This window comes from Orcinus orca, chromosome 7 (genome assembly GCF_937001465.1).
Source record: "Orcinus orca chromosome 7, mOrcOrc1.1, whole genome shotgun sequence".
Taxonomy (NCBI): Eukaryota; Metazoa; Chordata; class Mammalia; order Artiodactyla; family Delphinidae; genus Orcinus; species Orcinus orca.
The window spans coordinates 11,812,494-11,825,549 of NC_064565.1; the positions used below are offsets into that span (position 1 = coordinate 11,812,494).

General features: G+C 62.1%; 1 protein-coding gene across 14 annotated transcripts in view; it reads left to right on the forward strand.

The window, feature by feature from the left end:
• The first annotated feature begins 878 nt into the window (after window positions 1-878).
• Window positions 879-13,056, forward strand: part of BIN1 (bridging integrator 1) — a 55,790-nt gene continuing 43,612 nt past the window's right edge. For 3 of the 14 annotated variants that reach the window (XM_049712173.1, XM_012535607.3, XM_033400136.2), the window contains exon 1: window positions 887-1,140. In XM_049712173.1, the coding sequence (XP_049568130.1) occupies window positions 1,057-1,140 (84 nt within the window). In that variant the 5' untranslated portion in view covers window positions 887-1,056. Of the gene's footprint in view, window positions 1,141-13,056 lie in introns of all 14 variants that reach the window. The other 11 variants (XM_033400125.2, XM_049712171.1, XM_033400133.2 and 8 more) reach the window with 7 other exon arrangements.

The following is a 13,056-nucleotide window of genomic DNA, read 5'->3' on the forward strand; positions in this document are numbered from 1 at the left end:
GTCTGTTGGCAAAGTTGTCATCGGTCAGTTAGCAATAACCTTATCTTCTCTTTGAATAATGACAATTACTCATTTTTCTTCCAGCAGGGCATAGGAGACCACCCAGTGTATAGTGGTTGGAGAGCCTGGGATGTGGAGTCAGAGGTCTGACTCCAGGCCTCTCTGTGCCTCGTTTGCAAAAGGGGAGAAATACTAGCACCTACTTCATCGGGCTGTCCTGGACATGGACCGAGATAATGCCTGTCGATGAGGCACTTAGCAGAGTTCCAGGCACACAGGAAGGCTCAGTACTGTTAGGCTGCTGTTATTATAATAATTATCCGCAAATTAGAAAACCGAGCGCCTGGTTGGCAAGGGACTAGGCAAGGGGAACAGTTCACAGGTGGCGCCCTGAGAGCCCAGGTCGAGAAGGGTGAACCTAGAGGCCAGGAGGAGGCCGAGCGTCGAGAGTGGGGGCCAGAGGTGAGCCCCGGGAAGGAGAGGCGGCTCCGGCTGGGCTGCGCGCTCCAGCCCGGGCTCCCTGATCGCCACACACTTTATCTTTGATTTTTGAAAGCACCCTTCTCCTCCATGTGGCCTCCTTTCCGGGGCTGCGGAAAGGAAAGACGGCCCACGGCGGCGCCGGACCTGGGCCTGTCGTATTCGTCCCAGCCCCGGGGCGGTGTCATCGGAGGGTCCCGGGAGTCCCGCTCGCCACCTCAGCCGCGGCGACGGTGGGCGCCGCTCCCTCCTCGCCGGCCGAGCGGTTCCGGCGCCCGGGTGGCCCTTTAAAAGGCCGTGTCTTGTCCGGAGGGGGCGGGCGGGGGGCGCTGACCGCCGCCTGAGGCCCGGCCCCTCCTCCCTCCCCCTCCCTCCCCCTCCCTCCGCCAGTCCGTCCCTCCCACGGTCCCCGTGTCGCTCGCTAGCTCGCTTGCCGGGCGCACGCTCCGCCTCCGCCAGTCGGCTCGGCGGTCTAGTGCGCGGCGTGGAGCGGGAGCCCGGGCCGGACGCGCGGCCGGGGGCCGGGGCTGGGGGCTGGGTAGATCGGCGCCAGCCACCGGGCAAGCCTGAGCCGCAATGGCTGAGATGGGCAGTAAGGGGGTGACGGCCGGGAAGATCGCCAGCAACGTGCAGAAGAAGCTCACTCGCGCGCAGGAGAAGGTGAGAGAGCCCGAGACCCTGCAGCCGCGCCGTCCGGACACCTGTCCCCCACCCCTGCGCCGGGGGCTGGTCCTGACCCCGGGCCGGGCGCTGTCACCTCCAGACGAGCGCTGCCGAGGGCCATCGGGGGTCCACAGGCTGCGCCCCCCGGCGCTCTGGGTGCCCTTTGCTGTCCGCGTCCTCCGTCTCCTCTCACCCCCGGCGAGGTGCAGGAGAGGGCGCAGCTGTCCCTTCACCCCCCCCCCCTCCACCGCCGCCGCTTTGTATCTTCGCGGCACCTCTGCAGAGGAGCGGCGGCCCCCGCTCTTCTCCGGGCGCGAGGTCCAGGCTCACCCCGCTTTGGAGGCCGAGGCCCAGAGGCTGGGAGGCGAGGTGGCGCCCCTAGCCCTCCGGGACCACTTGAGCCCTGCGGGCGGGGCCGGCGCTGGGGCGAGGGGGGTCTGCCCCTTGTCCCCAGGGTCGCTTAGTTCCGGGAATCCCGAGGCTGCCCCTCCGCTTGCGGGTGCTTGCGCGCCGACTCCAGGCCTCTGAGCGCTTCCTGCGCTCGCCGTTCCCTCCTCTCCACCCGCCGCTCCACCTTCTGTCCCCGTGGGCCGAGGGAGGGGTCAGGTTTCCCTTCCCGAGAGGTGCCTGCGGCCTGGAAGCTCCGGCCCGGCTCCCGGGGAGCAGAGAGCTGCGCACCCCTCGAGAGGTGCCCTCGCCGGAGCAGGGGCTTCGTGTTTCCGGCCGCGGGGGGAGAGGGTGGCGGCTCTGGCTTTGGGAGCCCGCGGCCGGGGTGGGGAGCCGGCCCGGAGGAGGGGCGGCAAGCCGCCGGGGGTGTGGAGGGCCCCGCAGGAAACCCGACCCCTCGGCGCGGAGAGCCACTGTTTGCAGCCGGGGCTTCCCGTGGCCCTCGGACTGTGCAGGAAACGCGGGATTGGGCGGCAGGGGTCCGCGCCCGCCAGGCTTGCTATCCCTAGCCGCCTCTGGTTTATTGAATTGGATCACGCCAGCTGCTGACGCCACTTCCCCTGCCGACTCCAACTCTGAAATCTGAGATTGCAGAATCAGTGCTGCTGCCAGGGTGGCCCCCCAGTGCTCCCCTGGCCGGGTCTGTCCCCTCTGCCGCCCGATCCCGGAGACCGGCTGGCCTTCCCCCGCCAGGCTTGTGGCTGTTTATAAACAATGACTTTTGCAGCCGAGACCTGCGGGCTCCCTAAGGATGCAGCCACGTGACAGTGGGGGTGGGGGTCGGGGTGAGAGCGGCGGCGGCCTCTGGAGCTTCCCCCGCGCTTCCCTCCGAGTCCTGCAGCTCATCCTTGCGGTCCCGGGCTAAGGAGGTAGGTGGGTGGCGTAGAGGGAAGGGCCCTCAGCCAGACTCCAGATCTGGCCTGTCCCAGCTGTCCTCCTCCCCTCCCCAGGGCGGGACGAGGGATTAGAGTACCACAGATAGCTGGCTGGGGGCTGGGAAGGCTTCAGTCGCCCAGGTTGGGGGGAGGGGAGGGGCAGATGCCTCTGCCCTTGCTCCCCTCCCACGGCTGGGTAATCCATTTAGGTGCCTGGAGCAGGCAGCTCTGGGTCTAAGCCTGCTTCCTGCCCCCGAGAGGCTGAGGAAGATGAATGGGAAGCCTCGGGAAGGCAGAGGTAGTTTCCCTGCCCCCAATCCAGTGACGCCTTAGTCTTCCCCGGCTCCCCTTTGCTTTTGCTGAGTCCCCGTTGCCCTACTTGCCTTGTTTCTGCAGCAGCATCTTTCAGTAATTTCAGGGGCAGTAGGCATGGGCTGTACCCCCTCCGTGTACATGGCGAGAGGTCATCGTTGACCCCACTGAGCTGCCCCCCCTCCCTCCTTAGCCTCTGTTCCGTGGCCGTGGGCAGTTGGTGGACAGCTGGTCAGCTGTGGATGCTGGCCTTGGCCAAGGGCTGGCCCTGCCCGAGCCTGGGCCTCATGGGACTGGAGTTGCTTAGCGTTCTTGCTGTTCTCTGCCCCGTGGGCTCTGGTTGGGAGGTCTTCCCCAGAGGAAGCCAGGGCAGCACCACGGGCGTCCTGGCCGAGTCTGGGAAAGTAGCCTCCCCTGTTGGCCCAGCTGCAGCCCCCTCCCAGGAAGCCCGATGACTTGACCCACACCAGTCTCTCTCCTCTGCCCTCCGGAGGCTCAGAGTCTGCGTTGCCGCCTCGGTGCCGCTGACCTGGCTATCTCCTCGGCATCTTCAGGTGGCCCTCAGGACCGTGTCTAAGTCGCAGTGGCAGTGGTCTCATAGGCACCCAGCCCCACCTCGCCTTGGTCAAATCTATGAGTAAAGGGGCAATTCCAGTGGTGCTGTTGCCACGGCAGGGTATTTCCTGAGCAGGGACAAGCAGGCGCTTGGGTGGAGGGCCTAGGTTGTATCTGCATAGGAGGAAGGGCCCCCATCTCTCCTCTTCTTTTCCGCACCCTCCATTTCCCCCCGTGTCTTCTCTGCCCAGTCGTCCACCAGGATTCAGAGGGGGACGGTGAGGCGTGGGACAGCTTGCCCGCTGGTGCCTGTGGAGCCAGCTCTCCTGTCCCCCAGCTCAGTGACTCCCCACTGGGCCCTGGCATTGCCCATTGACCCGGCAGCATCCACCACCGGTCTGGGTGCTCCCTGGGGCTTGGGCAGATCCGTGTGGGCACCCAGCATTCACCTGGCCCCAGCAGGTGCAGAGTGACCGTTACGAAAAAACAAGGGCGTTTGGGGGCTTGGCTTGGGAGCCCTGACGCAGGCTCTGGGTGAGCTGATTTGTCCCATGTGTGCTCCTTGGCCTTCCCTCATTCAGCGAATCCCACCTGCGCCTGGACCTGTGCTGTGTGCCTGAGCCTGGGCTGAACCCGGGGTGCTGCGGGGAGCAGGGTGTATGTGGCTCTGGCCGGCGTGGAGCTTACTGTCGTAAGGTCCTGAGGCCTCTGGAGGAGGAGGGTGTGAGAGGGTGTGAGACCACAGCGGAGGGCTCCCCGGGGTCCACCAGCCAAGCATGGCACGGTCACCGCTCACCTCCCAGTCCCCAGCTGCCCCCAGGGTGCTCGGGTGCAGAGCATGTGCCTGGAGTTCGGACCCAGGTACCATGAGGTCATCTTCCCGTCGCGTTTGGCTTGTCGGATCCTCTATAAATGACTCTGTCCATTTTTGGGCCTCGGTAGGTGGCTGAGCAGAGCCAAGTTGGGGTGGAGCCTGGGTCAGATGACAGAGAAGATTAGGGCTGGTGGGATGGGTCCCAGGGGTGATGGGACGGTTGGGGAGAAGGGACAGGTGAGGTGGGGGTATGCTCTGGCCTGCTTGCCCCGAGGTCCACTGCCCAGTAGTCCTCATGGGGCATGCATGAGAGAGGCCGGCCTGTGCTGGTGGAGCCGGGCCCACGGAGGGCGCAGGGGAGGAGGCTCTGCCCACTGTCTGCCCCCCCGCCCCTGCCCCCGTCGCCACCCCGCCACTGGCCCAGCGCTGCTGGGAGTGGGGAGGCCTGGCCCCGAGGGGCAGGGCCTGGGGCTGTCGGTGCACGGGATAGCGCTGGCGTGTCACAGCAGATGCTCCCTAGAGGGAAGGTGCAGTGGCAGTTATCTATGGGACCCCGACACATGGCCATGATGGGGCCACGCTCATCTGGGTGGTCAAGGCCTCCCGTGCCGTAGCCACGGAGGCCTCCTCAGTAGGAGCCAGGCCTTTGCAACCGGTTCTTACGCTCACGGTGGCCTTGAGAGTAGCCACGCCACACAGAGGGCAGGGGGCAGGGAGCCCGCCGGGTCTGCTGGACGGCCTCTGAGGCCCCGGGCCCTGGTCAGCAGTGGCTCTCCTCGGCCCCGACTTTCCACTGTCCTCCCCATCGGGGTGTCTGTCTCGCCCCTGAGTGTCCTCTCTCTCGTCCCCTCCCCTGTTGGCTTTGCCTCCATCACTCTGTACCTCCCTGCGCTGTGTCTCTTTCCTCTGAGCTTACACAAGTGTTTCTGCACCTCTCCAGGCTCGGATCGGCTGCTCCCCGAACCCGAGTTATTTATGTAGATGGTTCATCTTGCCGGCGCTGGAGAGAAGGCTCCTGAGCTAGGCGGCATCTCTGGGTGGGGTGTTCCTGGGGGCTCGGTGGACGTTTAGCTGAGGCCTGTGGGTGTGGGGAGGTTGCAAGCGTGACCTCCAGACTGCCCGGGCCCCGGCGGGCCGGGGTGGGCTGGGCCTCACCCCACTCCATCGAGTCTGCTGGCTCGTGGCAGGGCCCAAAGCAGGCTGTTTCGCCCAGGTCGGCTCACTGGGCTGTCTGGGGCCTGGGGAAGGTGTTCCCCGGGGGCGGGGGGAACAGCTGTGGGTCAGGGTGCCTGTGGAGTGGGGGAGTGAGCCGCTGGTCACCCAGGGAAGGGGTGGGGTGTGTCGGGAGCGGAGAGGGGTGTCTGGGCCGTCGATTTGGGTTGGATGTGATCAAGTCTTGAATACCGGTGGGATCTGTGGATCCTGTGGACTCTCAGAGAGGCTGAGGCCTCAACTCTTCACCCTCCTTCTTCCGCAGATGACCTCGCTGTGTCCCCTTCTCACCTTCGCTCTCTGCCATTGCCCAGGCCCTTGCGCCTGGGTGAGGCGATCTCTGCCCCGCTCGCCCCTCACCAAGTTGTGCTTCTGTCCCCCCCCTTCTGCCTTAGCTCGGCCTTGCCTGGGCTTTTGCCATGAGGTTCTAGAATCCCTGGGTCCTACCCAGGGGCGTGTCAGAGACAGACCCCGGGCATGGGCTCGGCAGGCAGCAGGTGGGGATCCTGGGTTCCCCTGACCAGCCGGGACCTTGGGCAGATGGCAGGACCCTCCTGAGCCCAGTTTCTTCATTTGTGAAGTGGGGGTAATACTGGTTCCCCTTCACACGCCCGTTGTGGAGAGTAGGGCCTCGGACAGTTGCCCGTCACACAGCAAGTGCTCCGTGGGCAGAGCCGCACGATGACCCAGAGACCTCCGTCCCTGCCAGGCCCTTGTCCCAGCCCTTCTCCCTGGAGTGTCCATTACAGGCCTCTGCAGACAGCTAATCCCTGCTGAGCCCTTGAAGGATCAGGGTTTGTAATGTTGTCCCAGCCCAGGGTGATATGTGTGCGTGTGTGTGTGTGTGTGTGTGTGTGTGTGTGTGTGTGTGTGTGTGTGCAGGGGAGCGGCGTGTGGCGGGGCAGGGAATTGCACAGTTCCGGGGTTGGGGCGGGAACTGGACTCATCTGCACGTAAGTCCGGTGGCCTGGGTAAGTGTTCCCCCCTCTCTGGGCTTCACTCTGGCCATCTGTAAAGTGATCACGGGGTTTGCTTCTTCATTTACTTGAAAAACCCACTGTGTGCTGGGCACCATCTTGGTTCTGTAGGGCTGAGCAGAACCAAGCCGCTGCCTGCCTGGAACTGACGTCTCATTGGGGGAGACACTCAAGAAACGAAAAGTCTGGTGGCAGGTAGGTACAAGAGCAGGGCAGGTTTTCCTCCGTGGAATGTGATGGCTCAGATCAGCCCTTCCTGAGCATTCCAGGGTCGGGCGCTCGCATGGTGCAAGGGATTGGTTTGGGGAGAGGCTGAGCGGAAGCTTCTGGCTCCAGGTGAGAGGGCATCTGGGGGATGATGCCTTCCTGTTTGATGTCACCCTGCTATGTGGTTTTCTAAAGCTCCTTTTTTTTTTTTTTTTTTTGCGTGGCATGTGGGATCTTAGCTCCCTGACCAGGGATTGAACCTGTGCCCCCTGCATTGGAAGCATGGAGTCTTAACCACTGGACCGCCAGGGAAGTCACTAAAGCTCCTTTTTTGGCAAGTCTCCTTTTGGGATTAAAAATGCAAAGAAAAGGACACCAGGGCTGAAGGCACTGACAGTGCAGGCCAGGGCTTCTTTGTGGGCAGGGGCTCTCACCCAGGATGTAATAGGAGGTGGGAGGGGCCCATAAAAGAGGAGGAGGGAGACACCAAAGACGGCCCATCCCGGGGAGGACCACTTAAAAGATTTTCACATGAAGCAGCGACTCAGGGTGGTGGCAGCCACTCTCTAGGGAGCTGGGTTTGAATCCCTTCCCACACGTTACTACCTTTGGGCAGGTCACATTGACCTCTCTGAGCCTCAGTTTCCTCAGCGGAAGTCAGTGGTGAGAGCTACAGAGAGTGCTGTGTGGATTAAATGGACACAAGTGAAGGGCAGGGCTGGTGGTTCTTGTACTGGGGATGGGGCATGCCTCGTGGGACCTGGCTGGCATCTGGGGCTCCTGGGGCCTCCCCAAAGAGGCTGCCACCTCCCAAAGAGGACACATGGTTCTGGACCGGGCAGCGAAGCTGGCTTAGTGCTAAGGGCTGGCAGGGGTCAGGGCTGGGGAATTGAGAAGAGAAAGGCAGGCTCTTCCTGTCCCAAGGGAAGACTTTGTCAAATATTAACTTAAAAATAACCTGGTTTGGGGGCTTCCCTGGTGGCGCAGTGGTTGAGAGTCCGCCTGCCGATGCAGGGGACGTGGGTTCGTGTCCCGGTCCGGGAAGATCCCACATGCCGTGGAGCGGCTGGGCCCGTGAGCCATGGCCGCTGAGCCTGTGGGTCCGGAGCCTGTGCTCCGCAACGGGAGAGGCCACAACAGTGAGAGGCCCGCGTACCGCAAAAAAAAAAAAAAAAAACCTGGTTTGTTGCACACCTGCTGAGTGCCAGATGCTTGGTGAAAATTCTCATCCACACTGCAAGCAGGGGAGGTCATTATGATACCCATTCAGCAGATGAAGAAACTGAGGCTCAGAGCAGTGGTGTGACTTGCCCATGAGCTGTCCTGGTCCACTGTCCGGGGTGCTACCTCTTCCTTGGTGAGTAGGCCCTCAGGCCACGGGGAAGGCCCAGATCATGCAAATAAGATGCGGATCTCTATCCAGGAGGGAAGGCCTGTCTGGGGGGGCGGGGTGTCATTTGACAGATTTTCGTCCCAAGATGTTCCCCACCATTAAATTAGATCTGGGGCTGCTTGTCTGCCCCTGGGTCCCCACGTGGGGTCTAAGCTTATACTTTGGGATGTGGCCTTTCTGTTTTGGGGGTGTTTGGTGGGCCCTGGGGTGAGGGGACAGCCTGGGGTTTCCTGAGGCAAGTCTAGGGACAGGAGTTCATACCTGCAAGTGAGGACAAACGAGGTGATGTGTGTGTGTTTTCCCAAATATGAAAGCTGAATCCGCTTTACTCAATATGAAGGAACACCCTTTATCCTGAGATTGTATCTACTTTTGTTCGTATTGTTGCAACAGTGTTTCTTTTATGAAATGATGGTAATTCTGGTGGTTTCTTAATGTTTTGGGGGAGGAAATAGTCATAATGCTGACCGCACCCCCCCTTCCCACAAAACACACACACACACACATACACACTGGCCGAAAAAAACACGCGCGCGCGCGCGCGCGCGCGCGCACACACACACACACACACACACACAGGGAAGATTTTCCTGGTGTGGAATCTAAAAGTCTGGGGCCCAGTGCCCTGGGGCAGTTTGCTGCCCACCCTGTGGACTGGCCGCCTGGAGCCGGGGTGTTGTTGGCTGCTCTCCTGGGTCCAGGCTTGAAGCAGGCCCGTGGTGGCCTGGGGCAAGCCCCCTAGAATATCTGCTCCACAAGAGTGGGCCCTGCCTGCTGCAGTAGCGGTGGTGCCCCCAGCTCTGCACACAGTAGGTGCTCAGTGCTTCCTTGTTGACGGGATGCTTGGATTCTTCAGGCAGGTGGAGGCGGGCTGACGGCTGGCAGAGGTCCGGGAGGCCCTGGGTTCAGGGTGTAGGGTGGGAGGGGGAAGGGCGATGTGGCTGCTGCATTTCAGGCCCCCAGAGAGCACAGGAGGCATCAGAGCCCAGGTTTTGGGGTCAGGTGCAGGGGCCGCAGCCGGCCCTGGCACAGGCCATTCCGAGGGACCCCTGGGCATCGCTGCTTAGAACCTTCTCCGGCGGTAAAATGTCTCAGGGCTGTGATGGTGCTACCCTGAGCCTGGGGCTGCAGTGCTTGGGCCCAGACACTCGAGTTCTCAGGAGTGGGCTGGGGCCCTGCTGGGGAGCCCTCCTTGGCCTCGGGCCAAATGCCAAAGAAGGGTTGGCCTGGGCCGTCTGCAGGGGTCCTCCTCTGACCTGAGAAAGCTTTGAGGTGATCGGGGTGCCGGGGATCCCTGACCTGGGGGTCTGTGTGATTTGCTAGACCTGAGACTCGCTGCTGCCCTCAGACCCACTGGGGCTTGCTGTCGGCTGGGCCTCTTCCCTCTGCCTCCTGGACCTCACCTTCAGCCCCAGTCCCTGACCCCAGGGCCCAGTGCCATGGCAGAGGGGGTGGGGTTGGGGCCACGGCGCTGGTGGAGGGTGGGTTTGGAGCCTTGGGGGTGGGCATCGGCCCTGGGTGCTGAGACCTGTCCATGGTGCCCCTGGGAGTGGACATGTGAGCCCTGTCCCCCCCATGCTGTACCTGGGGTGACCGGCTGGGTCTCTGCTGCTGTCCCTGCTCTGTGGACAGGGGGCGAGCTTGCAGACATCGCTGCCTCTGCAGTGCAAGGGCCGCAGTAAGGCGGGGGCTGAGCCCCAGGGGCTGGGAGTGAGTGGGCGGCAGCCAGCAGCAGCCACCGCAGTGCTGGGGGCAGGGACTTGTCGCTGTTGTCACTGCCAGTGGAGCTGGGGCGCTCGGGCCCTCAGAGGCCCTGCAAGCCCCCCCCCCATCCTGGAGCCCCCAGGGCACCTTTGTAGGGACATCAGAGCTGGCTCCTCACTTTAAATGCCTGGACTTCTGGCGCCGAATTAGCTCTTCTTCCCCTTGTCATTCTCTCCTTCGTGGCCTGCCCGTTGTGGGCCAGAGGGCTGAGGTCTGAGGGCTGAGGGCACTAGGAGGAGAAGAGCTGGCCCCTGCCCTCCAGGAGCTCCCAGCCCCACACCCAGTGCCCATCACAGCACTGGGGGGAGGTGACGGGAAGGACACTGGGGTCCTGAGGAGCCTCCCATCAGGCCTGAGCAGTCAGGGAAGACTGCTTGGAGGAAGTGGCATCTCCTCTTGAGGGAGTGACCTGGGTTAGGTTAGAATCCAGCTGTGCCCAGGAAGGTACGGGGGGCGGGGTCTGGGGCAGGGCTGCCATCCTGGAGTCCACTCCATCAGGGCTGGGGTCACAGCCTTCCTGGAAAGGCTGCTGAACATCCTGTACCTCCTCCCAGTATGTGCAAACCTGCTTCTCTCTGCTTTGAGGCCACAAGGTGACACTGCGGAGGGGATGACACTGCCAAGCCTGTCGAGCTGGACAGCTGGGAGGGGTCAGTGGGCCAGCTCACCCCTGTTCAAGGCACCCCAGTGTGCTCCGCCCTTTGAGGCCAGACCAGATGGCCAAGTGGGGCGTCCCCTAGGTGTTGGATCAGAGCCGGGGAGGGTCCTCAGAGGACGAGGGGTCATGCCAGCTGGTGGGAACGCTGGCTCGGAGTGCAGACTGCAGGGCGAGGAGTGCACGGCCGTAAGGCAGCATTGTGTGCATGGTCTCAGGGCCAGTGGCTGGCTGGTGAGGGGTCCAGGGCTCCGCCCAGGCCTCTGCTTGAGGAACTTTGCAGGGGCCGTGGGGCTGGAAGGCGGCTGGGGTGACGGGAGCGCCTTGCCAGCCCTTTTTCCGACAGCTGCTGCTACTTTCTTTGGACCTTTTGGTCACCTCGGCCTCTCCCCAGGACTGCGACCAACATGCTGGAGCCCTGGCAAGCCGGGTCCCGTCGCTGGGCACTGAGGACAGACCTGGCCCAGGGAAAGCTGGCCCGAGGGGTCTCCCTGCTGCTCCCACCCCAGCCCCATGTGGCCGCCCCTACTTCTCTGCTCCGAGACGGTATCACCTCTCTCAAGTCGTGTCCTCCAGCCTGTCAGTAACTATCTCGGGGCCAGATGTGGGTGATGGAGTGGGTGAGGGTGCTGAACTGGGCCCAGGATCCCTGGCAGGTGGGCAAGAGTCAAAGAGAGACTGAACAAGGGAAGGGGAGGAAGGAGGTTGGGGTGAGTGCGGGAGAAAAACAGACCTGGACAGAGAGAAGGGAGCATGACCCCGGTGACCACCCACCTGCTCTGGGGTCCTGGGCAAGTCACGCCCTCTCTGAGCCCCTATTTCCTCCTCTGTAAACGGGAATGGGAGTTCCTGCCCACGGGCTTGTGGAGAGGGTCCAGGAGGAAGGAACATGATCAGTGCCCAGTGTCTGGTGGTGGTGGAGGAAGTGATGCCATCAGTGCCTGGCGGGGAGGACGCACAGGTTCTGTTCCAGGGAGCATCTTGGGGAACCCCTGGGAACCCGCAGGTAGGGACCATTCTGGCTTTTGTGTTCTGATGACCGGATTCTTGAAATTGAACTGCAGTGCATTTTTGTTTCCTTTCTTTCCTGCATAGGCTGAAAACACTAAATCGGGAGGGGTGGTGTTGCCTCCCCCAGGAGGGAAGCCAGAGCCCCCCTGAGCTGGAGCTTGATTGAATGGGTGGGGCGAGGGCAAACAGTTCCAGGTGGGCTGGGTTGAGGGGCCTAATGAGGGGAGGGACCTGGGGACATAGGTGAGGGGTCTCCCATCATTCATTCATTCGTTCATTCGAGGAACCCAATGCACAGCAGAGAGAGCTGGGGCTTGAGAGATGTGGGCTGAACCCTGGCTCGGCCACCGAGCCTCAGTTGCCCACCTAGGACCTGGGAAGCATAAGATGCCCCTCCCAGTGAGGGAAGGTGAACTCCAGGACTCCTGTAAGTGATAATGGTGGAGCTGAGTTCTGCTGGGTCCCGCTGGGTCTGGATGATTCTGGAGGGGAGGTCAGGGTTAGCATCTCCGTGGCATTTTGCGGTTTACTGAGAACCCTCCCACTTGCTGTTTTTCATTTGTTCCTCTCAATGACCTATGAGGTCGGCGGGACTGCATTATGGTTCCACTTGGCAGATGAGAACACTGGAGCTCAGGGAAGCCCTGGGATTTCCTCCCTCCCAGTCTTGGACTTGGCCCCAGGTTGGCCTTTCCTGGGAGCTGCCACCGCCATCCCTGAGCTGGGAGAGGGTGGTTGGAGGATGCTTGGAAGAGATTCTTGTAGTGCAAATGTGAATGCTGAAATGTTTTCCATTAAAAATCAGTGGGTGGGGGGCTTCCCTGGTGGCGCAGTGGTTGAGAATCCGCCTACCGATACAGGGGACACGGGTTTGTGCCCTGGTCCGGGAAGATCCCACATGCCGCGGAGCGCCTGGGCCTGTGAGCCGTGGCCACTGGGCCTGCATGTCCGGAGCCTGTGCTCCGCAACGGGAGAGGCCACAGCAGTGGGAGGCCCACGTACCGCAAAAAAAAAAAAAAAAAATCAGTGGGTGGGGGCTGCCTTTGTGGGGCGAACACCTGGGGAGCGTTGTGTGTGTGTGTGTGTGTGGTGTGTATGGGGGCGGGGGGCTGGCCTGCTAGAGGAGAAGGTGACCCTGCAGAGCCACCTTGGGACTTTCCACATGGCCCCTGGGATCCCCCATGACTCCACCAGGCAGGTGGGGGAACCTGGCTTCATGCAGGAATCACGGGACTCCAGAGGGTCAGGGTCGGATGTGGAAGGAACTGTCCTGACTTGACTCCCAGGGGCAGCCTCAGGTAGAGAGAGACCTGAGTGCAGATTGAAAACAGAGTTGGGGAGGGAGGGGAATCCCACGGCGGGGGAGGGGAGGGGAGACTTGAGGAGGAGTTAATGGCCAGGAATACAAGTGGAGTCGATCTAAACGGAGAAATAGAATCCACAATTAATTGGGTGCATTTGCTGAAACTGGGACAGGATGAAAATATTGTGGTTTGAAATATAAACTAAGCCAGGAGCTAGTTTATAAGTTGTGTGTGTGTGTGTGTGTGTGTGTGTGTGTGTGTGTGTGTGTGTGTGTGTGTGTGTCCCTGCCACCCAGGCCTCCTGGTGGAGGGGACCATAGGCCTGGCAGGGGCCACAGCCAAGGGGGGTCCTGGGCCCTTCCTGTGGGTCTGGTGGACCAGGTGGGG